The sequence below is a fragment of the Mustelus asterias genome, chromosome 3, assembly GCF_964213995.1.
Source record: "Mustelus asterias chromosome 3, sMusAst1.hap1.1, whole genome shotgun sequence".
Classification (NCBI taxonomy): Eukaryota; Metazoa; Chordata; class Chondrichthyes; order Carcharhiniformes; family Triakidae; genus Mustelus; species Mustelus asterias.
Window position 1 is genome coordinate 89,955,232 of NC_135803.1, and position 22,855 is coordinate 89,978,086.

The 22,855-nt window shown below is 44.8% G+C and overlaps 1 protein-coding gene across 1 annotated transcript in view; it reads right to left on the reverse strand.

The window, feature by feature from the left end:
- cacna2d2a (calcium channel, voltage-dependent, alpha 2/delta subunit 2a) overlaps nt 1-22,855 on the reverse strand; it is a 1,197,503-nt gene that overhangs the window by 79,479 nt on the left and 1,095,169 nt on the right. The window contains exons 25-27 of the mRNA XM_078209320.1: nt 9,618-9,708; nt 8,403-8,465; nt 6,074-6,177 (exon numbers count right to left, since the gene is read on the reverse strand). Coding sequence (XP_078065446.1) covers nt 6,074-6,177; nt 8,403-8,465; nt 9,618-9,708 — 258 coding nt within the window. The remainder of the gene's footprint in view (nt 1-6,073; nt 6,178-8,402; nt 8,466-9,617; nt 9,709-22,855) is intronic.

Genomic DNA, 22,855 nt, shown 5'->3' on the forward strand with positions numbered 1-22,855 from the left:
CCACGGTCCCTGGTGTCGTCCATTCGGAGACTGCTGCGCCTCTTCCTCCCTCAGTCCCTGTCCCCAATGTAGTGTGCCCAGAGCCTGTTGCAGCCCCCCACCCCCCAGCTCCGGTTCCCACTGTTCCCCATACGCCACCAGGGCCACAGCCCATTCCTCTCGCCCCTATGTACAGCTCGCTTGAGTCGCCGGAGCCGTCGCCACGCAGTACCCGACGACTGGACGGGACGACGGATCGGTCCGCTTCACACCACCCAGCGCCTTCTCTCGACGCTCACTGTACGGAGCCTGGGCCGACATCGCTCCCTGCTCGGACGACTCTGCGACCTGCACTACGACGATCGCGACGACGGATCAAGCCACCGGTTCGTCTGGACTTGTGATATTGTTTCCGCTTCACCCCCGTGTTGTTTTTTTAAAAGGAAGGGGTGAATGTGGTGGACCTCAGTTGTGCCTTTGTCCTATATGGACCACCGTTGTGTGTGTTTGTCATACCTGGACACATCCCCTTCCAGTTTGGTTCCTCCCCTCAGCACCTAGTATAAAGGTGGCTGTCTCCTCCCCCTTGTTCAGTCCAGGTCGGTTAATTGTTGGGATCTGCTCCTGATTCTGTTGTGAATAAAAGCCTACACTTATATTGGCATATCGGTAGTCTTTCGCCTTATTGATAGTGCATCAGTGACATCAACCAAAAACACATGAGTTCTACATGTACACAGAGGACACTCAGCTCAACCTCACCACCATGTCTCTTGACTGCTCCTTTGTCCAAAATCCAATATTTGGCGAACGGAAATTTCCTCCAAGTATTGAGAGTATTGGGCGGCACGGTAGCACAGTGGTTAGCACTGCTGCTTCACAGCTCCAGGGACCTGAGTTCGATTCCCGGCTCGGGTCACTGTCTGTGTGGAGTTTGCACATTCTCCTCGTGTCTGCGTGGGTTTCCTCCGGGTGCTCCGGTTTCCTCCCACAGTCCAAAGATGTGCGGGTTAGGTTGATTGGCCATGCTAAAATTGCCCCTTAGTGTCCTGAGATGCGTAGGTTAGAGGGATTAGCGGGTAAAATATGTAGGGATATGGGGGTAGGGCCTGGGTGGGATTGTGGTCGGTGCGGACTCGATGGGCCGAATGGCCTCTTTCTGCACTGTAGGGTTCTATGATTCTAAAACCAAGGTCATTGCCTTTGGTCCACAAATTCTGTTTCCACTCCCTGGCAACTGTCTGAGGCTGGGAGAGACTGTTCTCAAATATTGAATATTTCTGGCCTTGGTTATTCCAATCTCCTGTCTGATCACCCATCATCCAGTCTACCTAAATTTGTACTCATTCAAAACTCTGATGCTCATTCAACAAGATAATGGCTGATCTGATTGGGCCTCAACTTCACTTTCCTGTCTGCCCCCATAACCTTGACTCCCTTGTAGATTGGGAAATCTATCATACTCAGCTTTGAATGTATTCAATGACCCAGCCTCCAGTATTCTTGCAGGAAGAGAATTCCCAACGCTAATGACCCTCAGAGAGTAGAAATTCCTCCTCGATTCCATCTTAAGTGGGAGGCCATTTATTTTTAAACTGGACCCTTAGTTCTAAATTCCCCCATGAGAGGAAATATCCTTTCATCATCCACCCTGTCCAGTCCCCTCAGAATTTTGTATGTTTCATTAAGATCACCTCTCAATCTTCTAAACTCCAATGAAATTATGGAAGCAGAGAGTGAAATGAGGCCCGAGTGTGACGAGGTACAAATACTAACTTTGAAATTTGGTGCAGGGGGATAATTTGATTGGGGGGGGGGGTCATTTTCAGGCCAGCAAACTGTAACTTTTGTAAAGCCATAGGGATCAGTGCACGGGCCTCAATTAATGACTTGAATGTAGGGACAGACTATTTTAGCTAAGTTTGCTGCTGAAACAAATATAGGTAAGAAAGCAAGTGTGAGGAGGTTACAAAGGATGGAATTTTTTGAAAAAAATTCTAAGTGCCAAATGAGTGAGAAAATGGAAAAGTTTCTGACTTGGTTTTTGTGTGAATTTGAAAATGTAATCTTATGGCACTTAGTGCAAAAAAAGTGCCGGGATGCGATCCTCGCCAGCAGGGGATGGGGTGGAGCCTCAGCTCGCCATGCAAGCCGGCTGCTGAGCCCGTGGGGTATCATTGTGCAGGATCCCCGATCACCCAGTGTTCTGGGAGATCTCCTGTCGCTTCCTCCCCACCCCTCCCCATGGACATCGCCAGCTCCCCACCAATTGTTCCCCCTGCAGAGTTCCCTCCATTCCTCTCCAATCACCACCAGAGTTGCCTCCCTCCCTCCCTGATCGCCCCCGGCAGAGTTCCCCGCTTCCTTCTACTCTGGCAGATTTCCCTTCCTCCCACCCCTGCGAAGCTCTCTGCTTGTTCCCCTTCCCTGTCATGGCTCCGCCCCCACTCTGGCTCTGCCTCCTCACTCTGACTCTGCCCCCTTGGCACTGCCCCGGCACAGTAATGGTTTTTGAAAAAATATCATTTTTTGAACATAGACATAACTTAGACTTGATGGTACAATGATAATGGTCCCCCGAATATTCACTGATTGAGACTTGAACCTTTTGACCCACCTCATTCCCCAAACCAGATCCAACAATGCCTAATTCCTCGGTGAATCAAAAATATACTGATCTAAAAAATTCTCCTGAACACAGAAATGTTTGCCCCTTTCTGCCCTTTACTCTTTTATTATCCCAGTCTATAAAAGCTAAATTAAAATCCCTATTATAACTCCTCTTTTGCCTCTCTCTCTGTAAATTTATTAGACCATATATTAGGCTGTCACAGTGAGATCATGTTGGACCATCAATTCATATTTTCCACCCTGACGGAACCTAATTTCAGGTTATCAACCAAAGACCTCTGTTACCTATCTAAAATGTGTTGCACTGAAATCCTATAGGACCCTCCATTAATTCATATGAACATACAACTTAGGAGCAGGAGTAGGACACGAGGCCCCTCCAGCCTGCTCTGCCATTCAATAAGATCATCATTGATCTGGTTGTAACTTCAACACCACATTCCTGTCTGCCCCGATAACCTTTCATCTCCTTATTAATCAAGAATCTATCTAGCTCTGCCTTAAAAATATTCAAAGACTATACTTCCACTGGTCTTTGAGGAAGAGTTCCTGAGACTCATGGCCCTCTGAGAGAAAAATGTTCTCCTCATCCCAGTCTTAAATAAGCATCTCCTTTGGGGCAATTCCCTCCACCCCCCGCCCCGGCCGGAAGAGGTTCCCACCAGCGGGGATTAAAGCTGGTCCACGTCAACGTGGACAAAGTGTGATCACCCATTAGTAGGAACAGAGGCCACTGAGCAACCCCCCCCCACGAAGTCGGGGCAGGAGGGTGTCTCTTACGCAGTGCCAGCCTGGCACTGCCCACCAGGCACCGTGCAGTGCCAAGGGGATGGGACATACTGGCGGGGCAGGGTCGAATTTTATTGGTAGAGGGATTGAGTTTCGGAGCCATGATGTCATGTTGCAGCTGTACAAAACTCTGGTGCGGCCACACTTGGAGTATTGCGTACAGTTCTGGTCGCCGCATTATAGGAAGGATGTGGAAGCATTGGAAAGGGTGCAGAGGAGATTTACCAGGATGTTGCCTGGTACGGTGGGAAGGTCTTATGAGGAAAGGCTGAGGGACTTGAGGTTGCTTTCGTTAGAGAGAAGAAGGTTAAGAGGTGACTTAATAGAGGCATACAAGATGATCAGAGGATTAGACAGGGTGGATAGTGAGAGCCTTTTTCCTCGGATGTTGATAGCTAGCACGAGGGGACATAGCTTTAAATTGAGGGGTGATAGATATAGGACAGATGTCAGAGGTAGGTTCTTCACTCAGAGAGTAGTAAGGGCGTGGAATGCCCTGCCTGCAGCAGTAGTGGACTCGCCAACATTAAGGGCATTTAAATGGTCATTGGATAAACATATGGATGATATTGGAATAGTGTAGGTTAGATGGGCTTTAGATTGGTTTCACTGGTCGACGCAACATCGAGGGCCGAAGGGCCTGTACTGCGCTGTAATGTTCTATGTTCTATGAATGGTGGTTGTGGTGAGGGGGGCCCGCTGTGCACTCTGCATTCGGGATCAATGGGAGAGGGAGGAGATCGGGGCAGCACATGGGGTGGGTGAGTTGGCCTGACCATGAGGGACTGGCAATTGGCACTGGCTGAGTGGGGGGTGGCCTGGGAGGCCGGTAAAGGGGGGGGGGGGGGTGAGTGGGGAGCCCAGTGATTTGGGGGAGGTGGGGTTGGGAAGCAATCGGGAGGCCAGCAATTGGGAGACTGGTGATGGGTGGCGGGGAGGGGTTTGGAAGGGGGAGAGAGGTAGTGTGCAAGCGCCAATCTTCCCATTGACAGATGGATGCATGTGCAGTGGCCTGCTCAGTCCGTTGATTCTGGCCTCTCCAGCGGGATGAGGCCCCGCACCCCACTTACCGGCGTGAATCCCTCTGAGGCACTCCGTGGAGCATAAAAAATGAGCGGGAAAATATTCAATTTTCACGTCCATTGGGCACTTGTTTCTTTTTAGGAGAATCACCCCTCTTATTTTTTAATCAGTGAGCCCTAGTTCTAGATTCTCCGACAAGAGGAAACATCCTCTCCATATCCACCCTGTCAATACCCGTCAGGATCTTAGAGGTTTCGATCAAGTCGTCTCTCACTCTTTTAAACTCTAGTGGATATAAACCTAACCTCTCCAATCTTTCTTCATGAGACAAGTCGTCCATTCCTGGCACTAGTGTAGTAAACCTTCTCTGAGTTGCATCTAATTCATTTACATCTTTCCTTAAATAAGGAGACCAATACTGTACACAATACTCCAGATGTGATCTCACCAATGCCCTGTACAACTGAAGCATAGCTTCCATACTTTTGTAATCAATACCTCTCACAATTTGTAATGATGAGGTCCAATTGAAGCATCTATAAATGTGACTCATTCAGATTCTATGGGGCCATGTGTCACATTGAAACCTGTTAAATCTGTTACACCAGGACACACTGGAACCATCTATTAATCTATACATTTAGACCACCTGAGAAACTCTATTAACATACCAGGCTGAGATTCTGTGGTGCCCTTTATAATCCTGTCACACTGTCATATCTCCAGCTGGATGATGTATTGAGTGCAATATAATTAACAAGGGTGTAGGAGTCAGTGAGTTGAACTCTCAAGTCACTTATCGTATTTGAGGAGCTTTAGGAACATTGTGCACAGTCTCTGCAGGCAACAAATATGATGAATACAAACAGAAAGTGCTGGAAATACTCACCAGGTCCACAGAATTTGTGGAGAAACAGAGTTAACATTTTGAGTCAAATATGACTCCGAAGAGTCATAAGTGACTTGAAATGTTAAATCTGACTCAGATTTGTGGCTCTGCTGGATTCGCCAAGTCGGGAAATTTTTGGCTCAGCAAACTCAACATTTGTCTGCCTGTAAACCCAAAATGTCTGCCTGCATGTGGAGTTCTGGTCAGCATGGGGGCGGGGGCAATAGGTTGAAAAATTATTCAGGGGGAACCCCCAGAAGGAACATATGCCAACAGTGCCTCTCTACGTACCCACTAAGGTATCATATCCCTTGGCTAGCGTAGTGCCAACTCATGCTGACCCATGCCCCCTACCCACCACCCTTTGCTCTAATCTGCTCCATACCAACTCATCTCGTATTGTTGGATGATGCCTTGACAGCCTTATACTTCCAGGACAAATATGACAGCATTAAAAGTTCGGTGACAGCACTGATACTTCCTGGGCAGCTTTGACAAAAACAGCAGCTATAACATTTCCTGAATAGTACTGACAGCTCTTTTACAGTTCCTTCACAACTAGGTAATTCTTGGCAGATGGGCAGCTCTATTATGGGTCCTTGACAACTGTCTTTCCCCACTGATGCTACCAAATCTGCTGAGTATTTTCAGCACTTTCTGTTTGTATTTCAGATTTCCAGCATTTTGCTTTTATTTTAACAAATGTGAGGATATATGCAAATGTATCCTTTAGAACACAATTCAAACATGAAGGACACGTACGTTCCCTATACAGTGCATGGAAGAGGAAACCAGTGTTGTCCAGACTTCTCCTGTAGTAACTTGCATTGAAAGGCTCTGGGTCTTCATTCCACTCTTCTGCTGCCCTGTAAATACACATCAATCAATAAGAGGTCAACATCCGGCTATGGCAATATCCCTACCTTCACCACTCCCTTGAAAAATATTTCACAGACAATTTGCGGATGTTAGTTCATTTTCCAACTGAGAGACTGTTTTTTGAAAATCTGTGTTAATGGTCCCTGATCACAAAGGTGAACACCAGGCATTTTCAAATGTAATTTTCCCCTAAATTTTCAACTAACATTTGGGGCTCATGTGGAGAATTAATTCACTAACTAATTTTGAAATGAAGAAAAAATATTTGGAATAGGTGTTATAATTTTGGAGAAGATTACACATTTCAGGGCTAGTGAGATGAACACAGGTCACTTGAAGCCAACACATGTGCCTGTGATAACATTTTGTGACAGAATTTCCAAATTAAATGTATTTTCCTGTTTCAACCAACTGCATTGCTTTAAATATTAATTCAATCCTCCCACAAAAAATGCAATGTTCTCTGCATCAATCAAATCAACTGCCACTGCAATTCAATATAGCATATTTAACTGCATGAAAACATTATTCTAAACATCTCTCCTCACTCACTGATAGGTATTTCTGAATTGAAACCTCTCTAGTTCTTGGAATGTTGTGGGGGGGTATCAGGCCGGTGGGGGGACGGGTGGGCGACAGGTGGGTTGATCGAGGCGTGCCAGGTTTTGAGTGGGGTTGAGGCTGGCCTGGGCATGTTCGGGGGAACAGCGATCGGGCCATGGGAGGATCGGAGGGCCGACAATGCAGGGATCACAGGGCTGGCAGACAGGGGCTTGTGCGCATGCATCGATCTCGACACTCATAGATTGGCACATGCATAGTGGCCTGCTCAGCGCTATGCTGCCGGCCTCTCCAGTGGGAATGGGCCCTGCCCCCTGATTTTTATCAAGATTCATGCTTGTGCACTCTGCAGTGCACAGAATGGGGGGGGGGGATGCATTTCAAAACTCCCACTGAAAAAGCCAGCGTGCTTTACTCTGGTCTTCATGCGGATTCAACACTTAGAATTTTTTTGGGAGAACCCTGGCCAGTGTGCTGTAACTCAGAGACGGTCTGCTGAAACTCAGAGACGGTCTGCTGTAACTCAGAGACAGTGGGGGCAATTCTCCCATCCTGCTGCGCCAAATATTTAGCACAGCGGGCTGGGAGATTCAAGCGGCGCCCGATGCGCAGTATCCGCCCTGGGAATCCCGCCCTGATAGTGTCTCCCAGTGCCAGATTTCCGGCGGCATCAGCTCTGCACTGGGAATCGGCTGGGAACCGCATATATTATTCAAATGCTCATTTAAATATATTTTAAATACAATTAGCGGGCCCGGAACTGAAATCTCCAGGCCCGCGAGCATCTTCCCCCCCCCCCCCCCCAACCAAGGAATATTTCACTCCAGCGGGGTTTACAGTTTTTATAGTGGCCCGATCCCGCTGGAGTGAAGGGGGATGACAATCGAGACACTCCAGAGAGTTGGACGCCGGGGTGGTGCCACCCCGGGCATTGTCACCTTGGCAGTGCCCCTGTGCCCCCTGCACTGCCCAAGGGACAAAGTGCCAATGCTCACTGTCCATGGGCAAATGCCAAGGGGGTGGCATCTAATAGGGGGGGATCAGTGGGCTGGGGGATCCCGCTGCCACTCGGCACTTTGGAATCCAGCAGAGGGGGGGAGGCCAGCAATCGGGGCTGGGCATCATGGTGATGGTGGTAGGGGGGAGAGGTTGGGGCTGCTGGAGTGTGGGTTGGGGCTGCTGGTGGGAGGGTGGGTGGGTCGGGGCTGCTGGGGGGAGGTTGGGTGGGTTGGGGCTGCTGTGGTGGGGGGGGGCGGTGGCATCATGGCTGCCGGGGGGGTGAGGGTTGGGAGACCGGGGGGTTGACTGGGGCTTGGGGGGGTTGGGGTGTTGATTGAGGCGTGCCGGGGCTGAGAGGGGTTCAGGCTGGCCTATACAATTGAGCAAAACATCCCTATCCCTATACTCAAATTCTCTTGCTATGAAGGCCAACATACCATTGGCCTTTTTTACTGTACCTGCACACTTATTTTCAGTGACTGATGCACGAGGACACCAAGGTTTCATTGAGTATCCACCTCTCTCAATTTGCACCCATTCAAATAATAAATAATGTCTTCCTATTATAGCTACCAAAATGGATGACCTCACATATGTTCTGTCCCAATTTCACACTAACAAAGTTTGGTTTTGAGAAGAAATTTATACTCACTTGGCTGGAAAAACTCTTGTGATGCCTCCATCGGTAGCCACAAAAACTGCAAGGAGACCCAGCCTACAATTGTGTGTGTAGGAGAGCAGGGGAAAGAGAAAGACAAAGACCAGGAGTGAAAGTGACAAGAGAGAGATTGAGTTAATAGAGAAAGAGACAGACAAAAGACAGAATGAGTGAAGCAAAGAGAACAGAGAGACAGAAAGAAAAATAAAAAAAGATGGGAGTAATACAATGAAGAAAGACAGACAGAAAAGCAGGAAGTGAGACACAAGAAATACAGAGTGAGATTTGGAAATAGAGAGTAAGACAAACACACAGAAAATGAGACAGAGACCCAGAAAGAGGGGGCAAGTGAGAAAAAGAGAGAAGAGGGATAAAAACAAATTGAGTTAGTGCTCTGTTCAACAAAATCACATGCCTCAGTGGATTTGCAGTTCTGAAAGGAACATCTTTGAAAATTCTTGCTGATTTTTCGTCTATGTGCTTCATTTGAATCCACTTGCACCAAACGCCTTTAAAACATCTATTTCCCTGGTCCAAAGTGAACGCAAAGTGAGCTTCGTGTGATCATGCATAAGGTAAATTCTTGCTTATCTGATGGGTCAAAGACATGGACAAAGCAAGTTTGACTATTGTACAGTCAATCCCTGGCTGCCTGAGCAAGTTTATCAAAAAATATTTACTTTCAGAAGAGTTGGCTGCAGCGGTGACAAGAACTGAAGTCTCACAAATTTCACCCTGTATTTGCTCAGAGCACATAAAGGTAATGAGACAAGTCAAAACATCCCCTTGGTCCAACGCATTCTTCATCAATCTGGGTGTAATAGAGATTCAGTTAAAGGCACTGTCTACGTGGGAACTACTCAGACAAGAAAAATATCCTCCAATGTTTTACTATGTTACAGGTGCTATATAAAGGCATGTTGTTGCTGTTATGTGAATCTTTGGAAATACAATTTGACACCTGACTCAGCATAGCTCAGGAATCAGGTTGGGAACTTCATTCATTTCTATAAACCAGTTAATCAGCCAAATCATCAAGGAGCAGAAACAAGACATTTTGATTCTTCATGTGTCCCATGTTGCTGTTACTAATGGAGTGACTTCCATTCTCTGTAGCCTTGTTACTCTCACCTCTGCCTTTTGCTGTTGGAATGAACTGAATGATCTTTCTCATCTGCCTCAATAATCCAAGCAGGACCAAAGACTTACGTGTGCAAGTCGTGATTCCTCCAGACTTTCTCCACTAATTTGGCAGTGATCCCAGAATCCAGGATCAAATTATAGATTAGATCCGAATCACCTGAAAAAACACGGAGAGAAGGTGTGAGTGCTATTGAGAGGTTTCTGGAATGCTCACTTGGAATGACTAGGACAGAAACACTGATTGTATTGTGGGTCTATACAAAGAAAATTCAGGCCTTGCTATGAATAGATTTCAAACAGCAAGTGGCTGGCAGATCTATCTGCAGTAACTGTGAATGGGGAAAGCTTGCTCCCTAAGGCCCTTCAACCATAGCACTTGAGTGACTGGAAGCTGTGTCAAACCCCTCGACTGTATGTCTGACATAGGATACATATTTTGGATATCAAGAATATCCAAATTGTATTGAGGCACTGCAGAATGGAAGATGCTATATGTAATTTTCAATGTGAAACATTCCCTTGTAAAATTCATCCTTATATGGGTCGCATGGTGGTACAGTGATTAGCACTGCTGCCTCACAGCCCCAGAGATCCGGGTTCGATTCCTGCCTTGGGTGACTGTGTGGGGTTTTCATGTTCTCCCCGTGTTTGCGTGGGTTTCCTCCAGATGCTTCAGTTTCCTCCTACAGTCCAAAGATGAGCAGGTTAGGTGGATCAGCCATTGTAAATTGCCTTAGTATCCAAAGATGTGTAGGTTAGGTGGATTAGTTATGATAAATAGGCAGGATTATGGGGATAGGGTGGGAGAATGGGTCTGGGTAAGATGCTCTTCTGGAGAGTTGGTGAAGATTCAATAAGGCCGAATGGCTCCTTCTGCACTGTAATGATTCTATATTGCAGCATTATCATTATCTGCACTAAAGATGACAAAGAGTGGAAAGAATTGCTAAGAATGCTTAAAGAATTATGTTAGAAATGCCAGTGTAGAATTATATCTCTTTTATTGATTCACCAAACAGTGCAAAAATCTTTTACTGTTCGCAATCTCTAAACTTTTCAGAATTTTGAAAACTTCTTTACATTTATCTATTAGAGTGAGGAAGCTTCATTCTTTGATTTGATTTATTGTCACATTTATTGGTATACAGTGAGAAGTATTGTTTCTTGCACACTATACAGACAAAGCATACTGTTCATAGAGTACACAGAGGAGAAGGAAAGGAGAGGGTGCAGAATATAGTGTTACAGTCATAGCTAGGGTGTAGAGAAAGATCAACTAAATATAAACAGTATTAGAGAGTTTAAGAGAGTTAGGTAACAGTTTTAAAAGCATAAAATGAGAGTAAAAGATAGAATTAGAGGGTATGCTGGTGACAGCTCATAAGAATAAAAGCAAATTACTACGGATGCTGGAATCTGAAACCAAAAGAAAATGCTGGAAAATCTCAGCAGGTCTGGCAGCATCTGTAAGGAGAGAAAAAAGCTGATGTTTCGAGTCCAGATGACCCTTTGTCAAAGCTTTGACAAATACAACCTGTTACGAAGAACAGGCTAATTCTTCCTAGTATCCTGGACAATGTTTATCCCTCAATCAACATCACAAGAAAATCTGATTATCTGCTCATTCTTACATTGCTGTTTGTGGGAGTTTGCTAGCTGCTACATTTCCCACATTACGACAGGGATTACACTTTAAATGCATTTAATTAGCTATAAAGTACTTTGAAAGTCCTGTGGCCGTGAAAGGTCCTATATAAATGCATGTTTTTCTTCTCTTTCTCTGTCTAAGCACTTTGTTATGAGTCTTACTATTTGAGGTGAACTTCCTGCACTGGCCTTTTCAAAATGCTCTGCCTTAACTGGTTTGGACTAATGTGATGCCTCCCTGTACAGTGTCTGTGTTGATTGTGAAGTGCCTTAGAGATCTTGACCTTGTGCCCTATTCACGCTGGGAGGTAATGTTCTGGTTGAATTGTTAAGGGACCTGTAGGGATTTGGGTAATCCCGGATCTGTTCGTGAGTCAGTTGCAGAAAGCTCACCATTTGCACCATCAACCATTGAGTGTTGGCTCGCTCCTGCTGAGGGGGTTCTGTATGGTTTCTTTGTCATCTACATACACATTCCAAGAGGTAGGTGATGGCACATGTCTGGTACCTGCATGACAACCAATCCTCTATACATAAGAACTCTACCATTTTTGTGAGTTCGCTGCTGAATAACTGAGCTCTAATTTTAAGATTGTGCCCTCTTGTTCTGGATTGCTTCACCTGCGGAAATAATTTTTCTGCATCTATCTTATCAAATCCTTTAATTATTTTAAACACCTCAATAAGGTCATGTTTTAATCTTATAAACTCAAGGGGCTACAAAATCAAGTTCATACACCCTGTCCACATAAGCTAACTCTCTAAGCCCCTGTATGATTCTGGTGAATCTGTCGCCTCCAACTCAATATATCCTTCTGGTGGTGAGATGCCTGGAACTAATGTATCTCTACCCCGTTCTTATTTTAAAGGCAGATATTTAGAGGTCACAGCTCTTTAATGCTCATCAATATTTAAAGACTCAGTGAGGAACACTGCTGTAACTAAAAGCAGAGATTAACTCTCTGCTGGAATACTTAAATATCTAAAAGTTCCCAAAGTGTGCTTATCACCTTAACAACTTGACAAATTTAAAAATTCTGCTTAACTGAATCTACAGGGAGACACTGGACAGACAGCTGGCAATGTACAGTCTGATTTCTATCTGTCAAACGTTCCACTCCAAACAGCCCAAGAAAGATTCACTGTCGCAGAGTCTTGCCATCTCTAGCAATGAAGCAGATTTTTCAATCTGTTTGTTTCCTCTGTAACTTGCTGTGCATGTTTAGGGAGCTGTTTTGGTGCAGTGTCTCCACAGTGAACCTGAGCAAGTAACAGTATATCTCTTTGACCAATCAGATTGCAGTATCTTTACTGGAGCGCACAGTTTGAAGCAGGAAGTGTCAGTTAGTATAGAATCTAGATAATTCCATGTCAAGTGCAGAAAACAAAAGAAAATAAATAAAGATGGTATTTAATGAGACAGAGAGGAAATATTAGAAAAGTTTTATTTTAATTACTAAATCTGTAACAATAATTAACATCTGAAGGAATGAGATTTCCCATTTTAAAGGTTAATTTTCAGTGCCAGAGACATGCTTAGAAATAACTAATACTTATCACAATGCTGAAAATCCACTTATATTGGAATGGACAAGTTGTGACGTTTTCTGGTGACTTTATTTGTATCTGTCATGCAAGTACTACAACAGGCGGCATGGTAGCACAGTGGTTAGCACTGCTGCCTCACAGCGCCAGGGACCCGGGTTCAATTCTGGCCTCGGGTTACTGTCTGTGTGCAGTTTGCACGTTCTCCTCACGTGTCTATGTGGGTTCCCTCTGGGTGCTCGGTTTCCTCCCACACTCCAAATACGTGCGGGTTAGGTGAACTGACCATGCTAAACTGCACCTTAGTGTCCAAAGATGTGTAGGTTAGATGGGATTAGCCATGGGAAATATGTGGGAATGCAGGGATAGGGCAGGGGTGTGGGCCTGGTAAAATAATTTGTTGGAGAGTCAATGTAGACCCGATGGGTTGAATGGCCTCTTCTGCACTGTAGGGATTCTATGAATTTTACCTTCTCCCATGTGTCCAATATCTAGTCTCATAGTGAGATACTAGTGCAGCAAAGATTTAGGGAAACTTACATTTAACCCGACGAGCAATCATTAGAAGTTGCTTTTTGATTTTTTTAAAATAATGGCAAGCATTGATGCCTTCCCATTTTTTTCCAAAAAATCTGAGCGAATATTTTTACAGGGTCTCCAAAATTGCATTCAATCTTTCAAATGTGATCCTATCAACACCTTACGAAGTGTGAGAATAGCCTGCTTCAACTTAGAATGTTTAGAGCATAGAAGGAGACCAGCTAAGCACAGTCGAGCCAGGATCTTTCTGGGTCTCCAAGGCTCAATTACAAATCTGCTGTATGGAACTGCAAAAATGTAGCACATAGGCCTAACTGAATAAAGACTGCATACATACAGTCCAACGAAGATGGAGCTAAATAATTTTTTTTATCAGAATGCAAAACACATTGAGAATTGATCGGGAAATTATCGGCCAGTAAGTTTGACGTCGGTGGTGGGCAAGTTATTGGAAGGTGTGATAAGGGATAGGATCTACAAATATTTGGATAGACAGGGACTTATTAGGGAGAGTCAACATGGCTTTGTGCGTGGTAGGTCATGTTTGACCAATCTATTAGAGTTTTTCGAGGAGGTTACCAGGAAAGTGGATGAAGGGAAGGCGGTGGATGTTGTCTACCTGGATTTCAGCAAGGCCTTTGACAAGGTCCCTCATGGGAGGTTAGTTAGGAAGGTTCAGTCGCTAGGTATACATGGGGAGGTAGTAAATTGGATAAGACACTGGCTCAATGGAAGAACAGTAAGAAGTTTAACAACACCAGGTTAAAGTCCAACAGGTTTATTTGGTAGCAAAAGCCACACAAGCTTTTGGAGCTCTTAGCCCCTTCTTCAGGTGAGTGGGAATTCTGTTCACAAACAGAGCTTATAAAGACACAGTAGGAGATGTCAGAGACGGGGTGGTTAAATATAGAGGAAGAAGTTTAACAACACCAGGTTAAAGTCCAACAGGTTTATTTGGTAGCAAAAGCCACACAAGCTTTCGGAGCTCTTAGCCCCTTCTTCAGGTGAACTCTATATTTAACCACCCCGTCTCTGACATCTCCTACTGTGTCTTTATAAGCTCTGTTTGTGAACAGAATTCCCACTCACCTGAAGAAGGGGCTAAGAGCTCCGAAAGCTTGTGTGGCTTTTGCTACCAAATAAACCTGTTGGACTTTAACCTGGTGTTGTTAAACTTCTTACTGTGTTTACCCCAGTCCAACGCCGGCATCTCCACATCAATGGAAGAAGCCAGAGAGTGGTTGTGGAGGATTGCTTCTCTGAGTGGAGGCCTGTGACTAGTGGTGCGGTGCAGGGATCGGTGTTGGGTCCATTGTTGTTTGTCATCTATATCAATGATCTGGATGATAATGTGGTCAATTGGATCAGCAAGTTTGCTGATGATACAAAGATTGGAGGTGTAGTGGACAGTGAGGAAGGTTTTCAAAGCTTGCAGAGGGATTTGGACCAACTAGAAAAATGGGCTGAAAAATGGCAAATGAATTTAACGCAGACAAGTGTGAGATATTGCACTTTGGAAGGACAAACCAAAGAAGAACGTACAGGGTAAATGGTAGGACTCTGAAGAGTGCAGTTGAACAGAGGGATCTGGGAATACAGGTACAGAATTCCCTAAAAGTGACGTCACAGGTGGATAGGGTCGTAAAGAGTGCCTTTGGTACATTGGCCTTTATAAATCGGAGTATCGAGTATAAAAGTTGGAGTGTTATGGTAAGGTTATATAAGGCATTGGTGAGGCCGAGTTTGGAGTATTGTGTACAGTTTTGGTCACCTAGTTACAGGAAGGATGTAAATAAGATTGAAAGAGTGCAGAGAAGGTTCACAAGGATGTTGCCGGGACTTGAGAAGCTGAGTTACAGAGAGAGATTGAATAGGTTGGGACTTTATTCCCTGGAGCGCAGAAGATTGAGGGGAGATTTGATAGAGGTGTATAAGATTTTGATGGGTATAGATAGAGTGAATGCAAGCAGGCTTTTTCCGCTGAGGCTAGGGGAGAAAAAAACCAGAGGGCATGGGTTAAGGGTGAAAGGAGAAAAGTTTAAAGGGAATATTAGGGGGGTCTTCTTCACGCAGAGAGTGGTGGGAGTGTGGAATGAGCTGCCGGATAAAGTGGTAAATGCGAGGTCACTTTTAACATTTAAGAAAAACTTGGACGGGTTCATGGATGAGAGGGGTGTGGAGGGATATGGTCCAAGTGCAGGTCAGTGGGACTAGGCATAAAATGGTTCGGCACAGACAAGAAGGGCCAAAAGGCCTGTTTCTGAGCTGTAAATTTTCTATGGTTCTATGGTTCTATGGATTGTAGGTTGTGAAATTTATTGAAGTCTTGGTCAGACGTTCTTGAGTTCAATCTCATATTGATGGGAGATAATGTAGAAAAGTTTAGTTTTAATAATTAATTACAATTGGTTAGCAGTGTATTTACGTGTAATGATCAAGCAATCAAAGTTTATTAATCAATTAACCCAATATGATATTCTGCTTAATTGTAGTCAGTGCAGGATATGACAATATCACGACTAGCTCTTTGTTTGCAGTCACATTCTCATTTGACAAGTGAGAAACACCACGGGCAGGATTTTATGGCCTCGCTCGTTCCAAAACCATAAAATCTCGCCCAAGGTCAATGGATCTTTCCATGGCCCACCTCTCGCCTATTCCAATTGCTGTGGCAGGCAGGACGGTAAAATTCAGCCCACATGGCTCCCAGGCCATGTAAAATTATACTTTTACAGTCTAATTACAGAGCAAATGCAGCAAAACTGTCAAGGTTGGGATAAGTATACTCCCTGGCAATTAAAACTTATCAGTGGTACTGATAATTATGACTCAGAGGGGAGTTAAGAAGACCTAGGGTGGGATTCTCCCAAAAGAATTCTAAGTGTCGAATTTGTGTAAAAACTGGAGTAAATCCCGCTGGTTTTTCCCATTGAGTGGGCCACTGCGCATGCGCCGATGTGTCATAGTGGAGTTTGGCGCATGCACAATAACCCCACACTGCCAGCCTCCCGATTACTGACCAGCTCGAGTGCTGGTCAGCCCCACGACCCCCCCATTGCTGGCCGTGCGACCCCCCCCAACACCCAATCGCTGGGCTCCCTGGGCACACAACTTTAACCTGTGCTTAACCCTCTTTCCACTCACATTGTCTGTACCTTTAAGACTTGATTACCTGTAAAGACTCGCATTCCAACCATTATTTTGTAAATTGAGTTTGTGTCTTTATATGCCCTGTTAGTGAACAGAACTCCCACTCACCTGATGAAGGGGCAGCGTTCCAAAAGCTAGTGGCTTGTGCTACCAAATAAACCTGTTGGACTTTAACCTGGTGTTGTGAGACTTCTTACCCCTTCAAATTGGCAGACAGTTAATCCTTTCCACTCGCAGAGTAAGCTCTTCTTAGGTTGCTGAATGAGCGTGTATATTTATATATATATGTGGCACTATAAAATGTTAATTTTCTGAATTCTCAGATATTTTTGGTTGAATTAACCGATTTTCCCCTGAGCAGAATGGATCATTTGTGTATTTTCTACAGATAACGACAAGTGTAACAAGATTTCCAGTAGCTTCAACAATTTGAGAATCTATCTGCAGATATTCAATGTCACAGTACAGTCATGGAATAATGGTTTTGTTTTTGGAATTTGGTTTTAATTCATTCAGGCTAATTTTTATTTCCTGAAACATAGGCTGGAATTCTCCGACCATGCCCGCAGCTGGGATTCTCTGATCCCGCTGCGATGAATGGAGATTTGGCTGAGTGCCAAATTCTCCATTCTCACTGGCAGTGGTGGCGGGCGTAAATGGTCCAGAGAATTCCTGCCAACGTGCTTAAAAATGGGAGATCTGATATAAACACACTAACCAATGAGTGTCAGACTCTTCAAAACCACCAAGGCTAGGCTCAAGAAATTGAAATTGATGAAAAATTACCTGAAATTTAAAAGGTTTCTAGGAAAACAGTAAAATATATACACACAGTCTAGTTTCTTTGGAAATGAAAAAAGTAGTTTATTTTGAAGAAGAAATGAATTTAAAGGCAACTTGTCAGCCAACACTGCTATTTGAATTTGGGATCATTTTGACTTGTGAAAAGTACAGCATAATTTAGCAAGTTACTTTTGGGAAACCAGGAAACTGGGCGGCACGGTAGCACAGTGGTTAGCACTGCTGCTTCACAGCTCCAGGGACCTGAGTTCAATTCCCAGCTTGGGTCACTGTCTGTGTGGAATTTGCACATTCTCCTCGTGTCTGCGTGGGTTTCCTCCGGGTGCTCCGGTTTCCTCCCACAGTCCAAAGATGTGCGGGGTAGGTTGATTGGCCATGCTAAAATTGCCCTTTGGTGTCCTGAGATGCGTTGATTAGAGGGATTAGCAGGTAAATATGTAAGGTTATGGGGGTAGGGCCTGGGTGGGATTGTGGTCGGTGCAGACTTGATGGGCCGAATGGCCTCTTTCTGCACTGTAGGGTTTCTATGATTCTAAGAGGTCATCTAAGATAAAGAACAAACAATGTTATTGCCTGGAAGCAAATAGAACTGTTTGATTTCACTTTTAAATATATCATTTGAAGATTTTATTGGACTGTAAATTTACTTTCAGGCTCATGAATGAGAAAGGATGTTAACTAGGGGAATATATAAAATTAAATGAGAGAAAGTGATTGAGGGTAGAAGATAGAGACAGGAAAAACACAGTAGCTCATGGGAATTGGAATAACTCATCATAGATCAATTCAATGGAATACATCAACCTGATATTGATGCGCATTGTAGTGAAAGGAAAGCATAGGTGAGATTATCTTTCTCTTGGCAATGTGTGTGTCCTTGGCTGGAATTCCCTGATGTCAGATGCCCTGCTACCACTGCCAGCGAGATCGGAGAATTTGGCACTCAGCCAAATCTTTTTTCACTGCAGCAGGACTGGAGAATCCTAGCTGCAGGCGAAGTCAGAGAATTTTGGCCCTTGTGTATGTCTTACTTTAAAAAGAGAATTGAATTTGATAGTTGGGCTACCACCCGAGGCATTGGGACCATGCATGGAGTGATAAGCAAAAGCTTCGAGATCTTTTGATAAGATCACATGAGAGTCAAGAATATGTGACATGATACTGGGACACCGCATATGTATGCAGATGTGCTATAGAAACCATAGAAATGATACAGCATTAAAAGGGGGCGATTCAGCTCACCTTGTCCATGCCGACCCAAAGACACCCAGGTGCCCTTTCTAATCCCACCTTCCTTCAACCAGCTCATAGCCCTGTAATTTACAGCACTTAAGGTGCAGAACCAGGTACGTTTTAAACAAGTTCAGGGTCTCTGCCTCCACCAATAACTCAGGCAGCGAATTCCAGACACCCACCACCCTCTGTGTAAGGAACTCTTTCCTGTCTCCTCTACACCTTCTGCCACTCAGCTTGAATCTGTGAGCCCTGTTTTTTGAACTCCATGCCGAGGGAAACAGGTTCCTCCTGTTTACTCTGTCCCTGCCCCTCAATCATGTCCCTCAGCCTTCTCTGTCCCAAGGAAAACCACCCCAACCTCTCCAATCTCTCCTTGTAGCTGCAATTATCCAGCCCTGGCAACATTCTAGTAAATCTACTCTGCACTCTCTCCACAGCCATTACGTCCTTCCTGTAATGTGGTGACCAGAATTTCACACAATACTCCAGTCGTGGCTTTACCAGTGTCTTAGTCAGTTTCATCATTATATCCCAACTTTTGTATTCCATACCTCTGCCAATGAAGGACAGCATTCCATATGCCTTTTTTACAACTTTATCTACCTGTACTGCTATTCTTAGGGACCTGTACATTGACACGCCAAGAGCTCTCACTTCATCTACCCTCTCAGTAGATTCCTGTTTATTGTGTATTCATTTTAATGTTTGACCTCCGTAAGTGCATTACCTCACACTTATCTGAGTTGAACTCGATCTGCTACTTTCCTGCCTACTCCACTAACTATCTATATCACTTTTGGAGATTACAGCTATCATCCATCCATTACACATCCAATTTTTGTATCGTCTGCAAATTTCCCAGTTGTGCTCCCCATGTTCAAGTCTAAATCCTTAATATATAAAACAAACAGCTGGGGTCCCAACATCGAGTGAAGTATTATCTGTGAAGGAATTAATATGCAAGAAATCAGTTTAAAATGGGTTGATTCAAATGTTAGGAAGTACTTGGAGAAATGCACTGAAAAACAGGTCTCAGACATGTGTACTACTTGACAAAGAGCATGTCATGAAATGATTAATGTGGCCAGTAGAGTGAAACAATGACCCCGATTCACCCAAATTGGAACTAAGTGCCCACACCAGTGGGAAAACCGGAGTGTTTCCCAAAGGTGTTGGAAACATAAGAACATAAGAAATAGGAGCAGGAGTAGGCCATCTAGCCCCTCGAGCCTGCCCCGCCATTCAATAAGATCATGGCTGATCTGACGTGGATCAGTACCACTTACCCGCCTGATCCCCATAACCCTTAATTCCCTTACCGATCAGGAATCCATCCATCCGCGCTTTAAACATATTCAGCGAGGTAGCCTCCACCACCTCAGTGGGCAGAGAATTCCAGAGATTCACCACCCTCTGGGAGAAGAAGTTCCTCCTCAACTCTGTCTTAAACCGACCCCCCTTTATTTTGAGGCTGTGTCCTCTAGTTTTAACTTCCTTACTAAGTGGAAAGAATCTCTCCGCCTCCACCCTATCCAGCCCCCGCATTATCTTATAAGTCTCCATAAGATCCCCCCTCATCCTTCTAAACTCCAACGAGTACAAACCCAATCTCCTCAGCCTCTCCTCATAATCCAAACCCCTCATCTCCGGTATCAACCTGGTGAACCTTCTCTGCACTCCCTCCAATGCCAATATATCCTTCCTCATATAAGGGGACCAATACTGCACACAGTATTCCAGCTGCGGCCTCACCAATGCCCTGTACAGGTGCATCAAGACATCCCTGCTTTTATATTCTATCCCCCTCGCAATATAGGCCAACATCCCATTTGCCTTCTTGATCACCTGTTGTACCTGCAGACTGGGCTTTTGCGTCTCATGCACAAGGACCCCCAGGTCCCTTTGCACGGTAGCATGTTTTAATTTGTTTCCATTGAGATAGTAATCCCATTTGTTATTATTTCCTCCAAAGTGTATAACCTCGCATTTCTCAACGTTATACTCCATTTGCCATATCCTCGCCCACTCACTCAGCCTGTCCAAAACGTTTGCCATATGGGATTTACCCATCTGAAAGATGCAAATAAATTTATCTCGAGAATCACGCTGGCCAGCCTGATCTTCAGAGATTAGGGGTGCCCTTTTTAAAGGTTGCCCTGATCTCCATATTCGCAGAAAGCTAAAAGCCTTTGAAATACCTTCCAACCCTTTGAAAACTATTCAATTTCAGCCCTGTCTTGGTTGTGGTCACAGCTGCAGGCAACTTCAAAAGAGCTAAGTGCTTTTCAGTTCCTCTTTGCTGTTAGGAACAATGGGGGTACTTGAGATGTATTCCAGCATGAAGGGAAAGGTAAATAAACACAGCTGACTGCATGCTGAGCAAAAACCATTAAACTGTCAATCAAATGAGACATAAAAGTACTGGACTGAAATTGATAGCTTTCTATGAAGGCTCAGAGAGTTGAAATAAATGCTGTGTTAAAGCAACGGGACTAAGTGAACAGCTGTGGAGAAGGGAACTCCGCCCCCCCCCCCCCCAGTGAAAGTGAATGACTTCTGTCAGTCAGGCGACTTGAAAGGGATCTTCTCACATCTGCAGCTTTCTAGAGAGAGAAAGTGGAATCCCTTCTGCTGAATGGAGTGCTGCAGTGATTTGGAAGTCTTTCACGGAGGGCATGGAGGTTAATCTGACCAGGGATCTTCAAAGGTTTTAGAGGACAGAAACAATATAAGTATTTTACCTTTGGATGGTGTCTGAATTCACTATCCTGAAACTGAACAACACCTTTCCCAGGGCTAGAAGGAGCTGTCCAGCCACGAGACCCCCATCCTGGGGGAGAGTGGCGAGGTTAGAACATATAGAACATAGAACAGTACAGCATAGTACAGGCCCTTCGGCCCTCGATGTTGTGCCGAGCTTTGTCCGAAACCAAGATCATGCTATCCCACTCCCTATCATTCTGGTGTGCTCCATGTGCCTATCCAATAACCGCTTGAAAGTTCCTAAAATGTCCGACTCCACTATCACAGCAGGCAGTCCATTCCACACCCCAACCACTCTCTGAGTAAAGAACCTACCTCGGACATCCCTCCTATATCTCCCACCATGAACCTTATAGTTATGCCCCCTAGTAACAGCTACATTCACCCGAGGAAATAGTCTCTGAACGTCCACTCTATCTATCCCCCTTATCATCTTATAAACCTCTATTAAGTCGCCTCTCATCCTCCTCTGCTCTAAAGAGAAAAGCCCTAGCTCCCTCAACCTTTCCTCATAAGACCTACCCTCCAAATCAGGCAGCATCCTGGTAAATCTCCTCTGCACTCTCTCCAATGCTTCCACATCCTTCTTATAGTGAGGTGACCAGAACTGCACACAATATTCCAAATGTGGTCTCACCAAGGTCCTGTACAGTTGCAGCATAACCCCATGGCTCTTAAACTCAAACCCCCTGTTAATAAACGCTAACACACTATAGGCCTTCTTCACGGCTCTATCCACTTGAGTGGCAACCTTCAGAGATCTGTGGATATGGACCCCAAGATCTCTCTGTTCCTCCACATTCCTCAGAACCCTGCCGTTGACCTTGTAATCCGCATTCAAATTTGTCCTACCAAAATGAATCACCTCTCACTTATCAGTGTTAAACTCCATCTGCCATTTTTGGGCCCAGCTCTGCATCCTATCAATGTCTCTTTGCAGCCTACAACAGCCCTCCACCTCATCCACTACTCCACCAATCGTGGTGTCATCAGCAAATTTACTGACCCACCCTTCAGCCCCTTCCTCTAAGTCATTGATAAAAATCACAAATAGCAGAGGACCCAGCACTGATCCCTGTGGTACACCGCTGGTAACTGGTCTCCAGTCTGAAAATTTTCCATCCACCACCACCCTCTGTCTTCTATGAGATATGATGTGGAGATGCCGGCGTTGGACTGGGGTAAGCACAGTAAGAAGTCTCACAAAGAAATGGGACTGTTGGACTTTAACCTGGTGTTGTGAGACTTCTTACTGTTCTATGAGATAGCCAGTTACTTATCCAATCGGCCAAATTTCCCTCTACCCACATCTCCTTACTTTCTTCATGAGCCTACCATGGGGAACCTTATCAAACGCGTCACTAAAATCCATGTATACGACAACAACTGCTCTACCTTCATCTACACACTTAGTTACCTCCTCAAATAATTCAATCTAATTTGTGAGGCACGACTTACCCTTCACGAATCCGTGCTGACTATCACGGATTAAGCTGCATCTTTCCAAATGGTCATAAATCCTATCCCTCAGGACCTTTTCCATTAACTTACTGACCACCGAAGTAAGACTAACCGCCTATAATTACCAGGGTTATTCCTATTTCCTTTCTTGAACAGAAAGT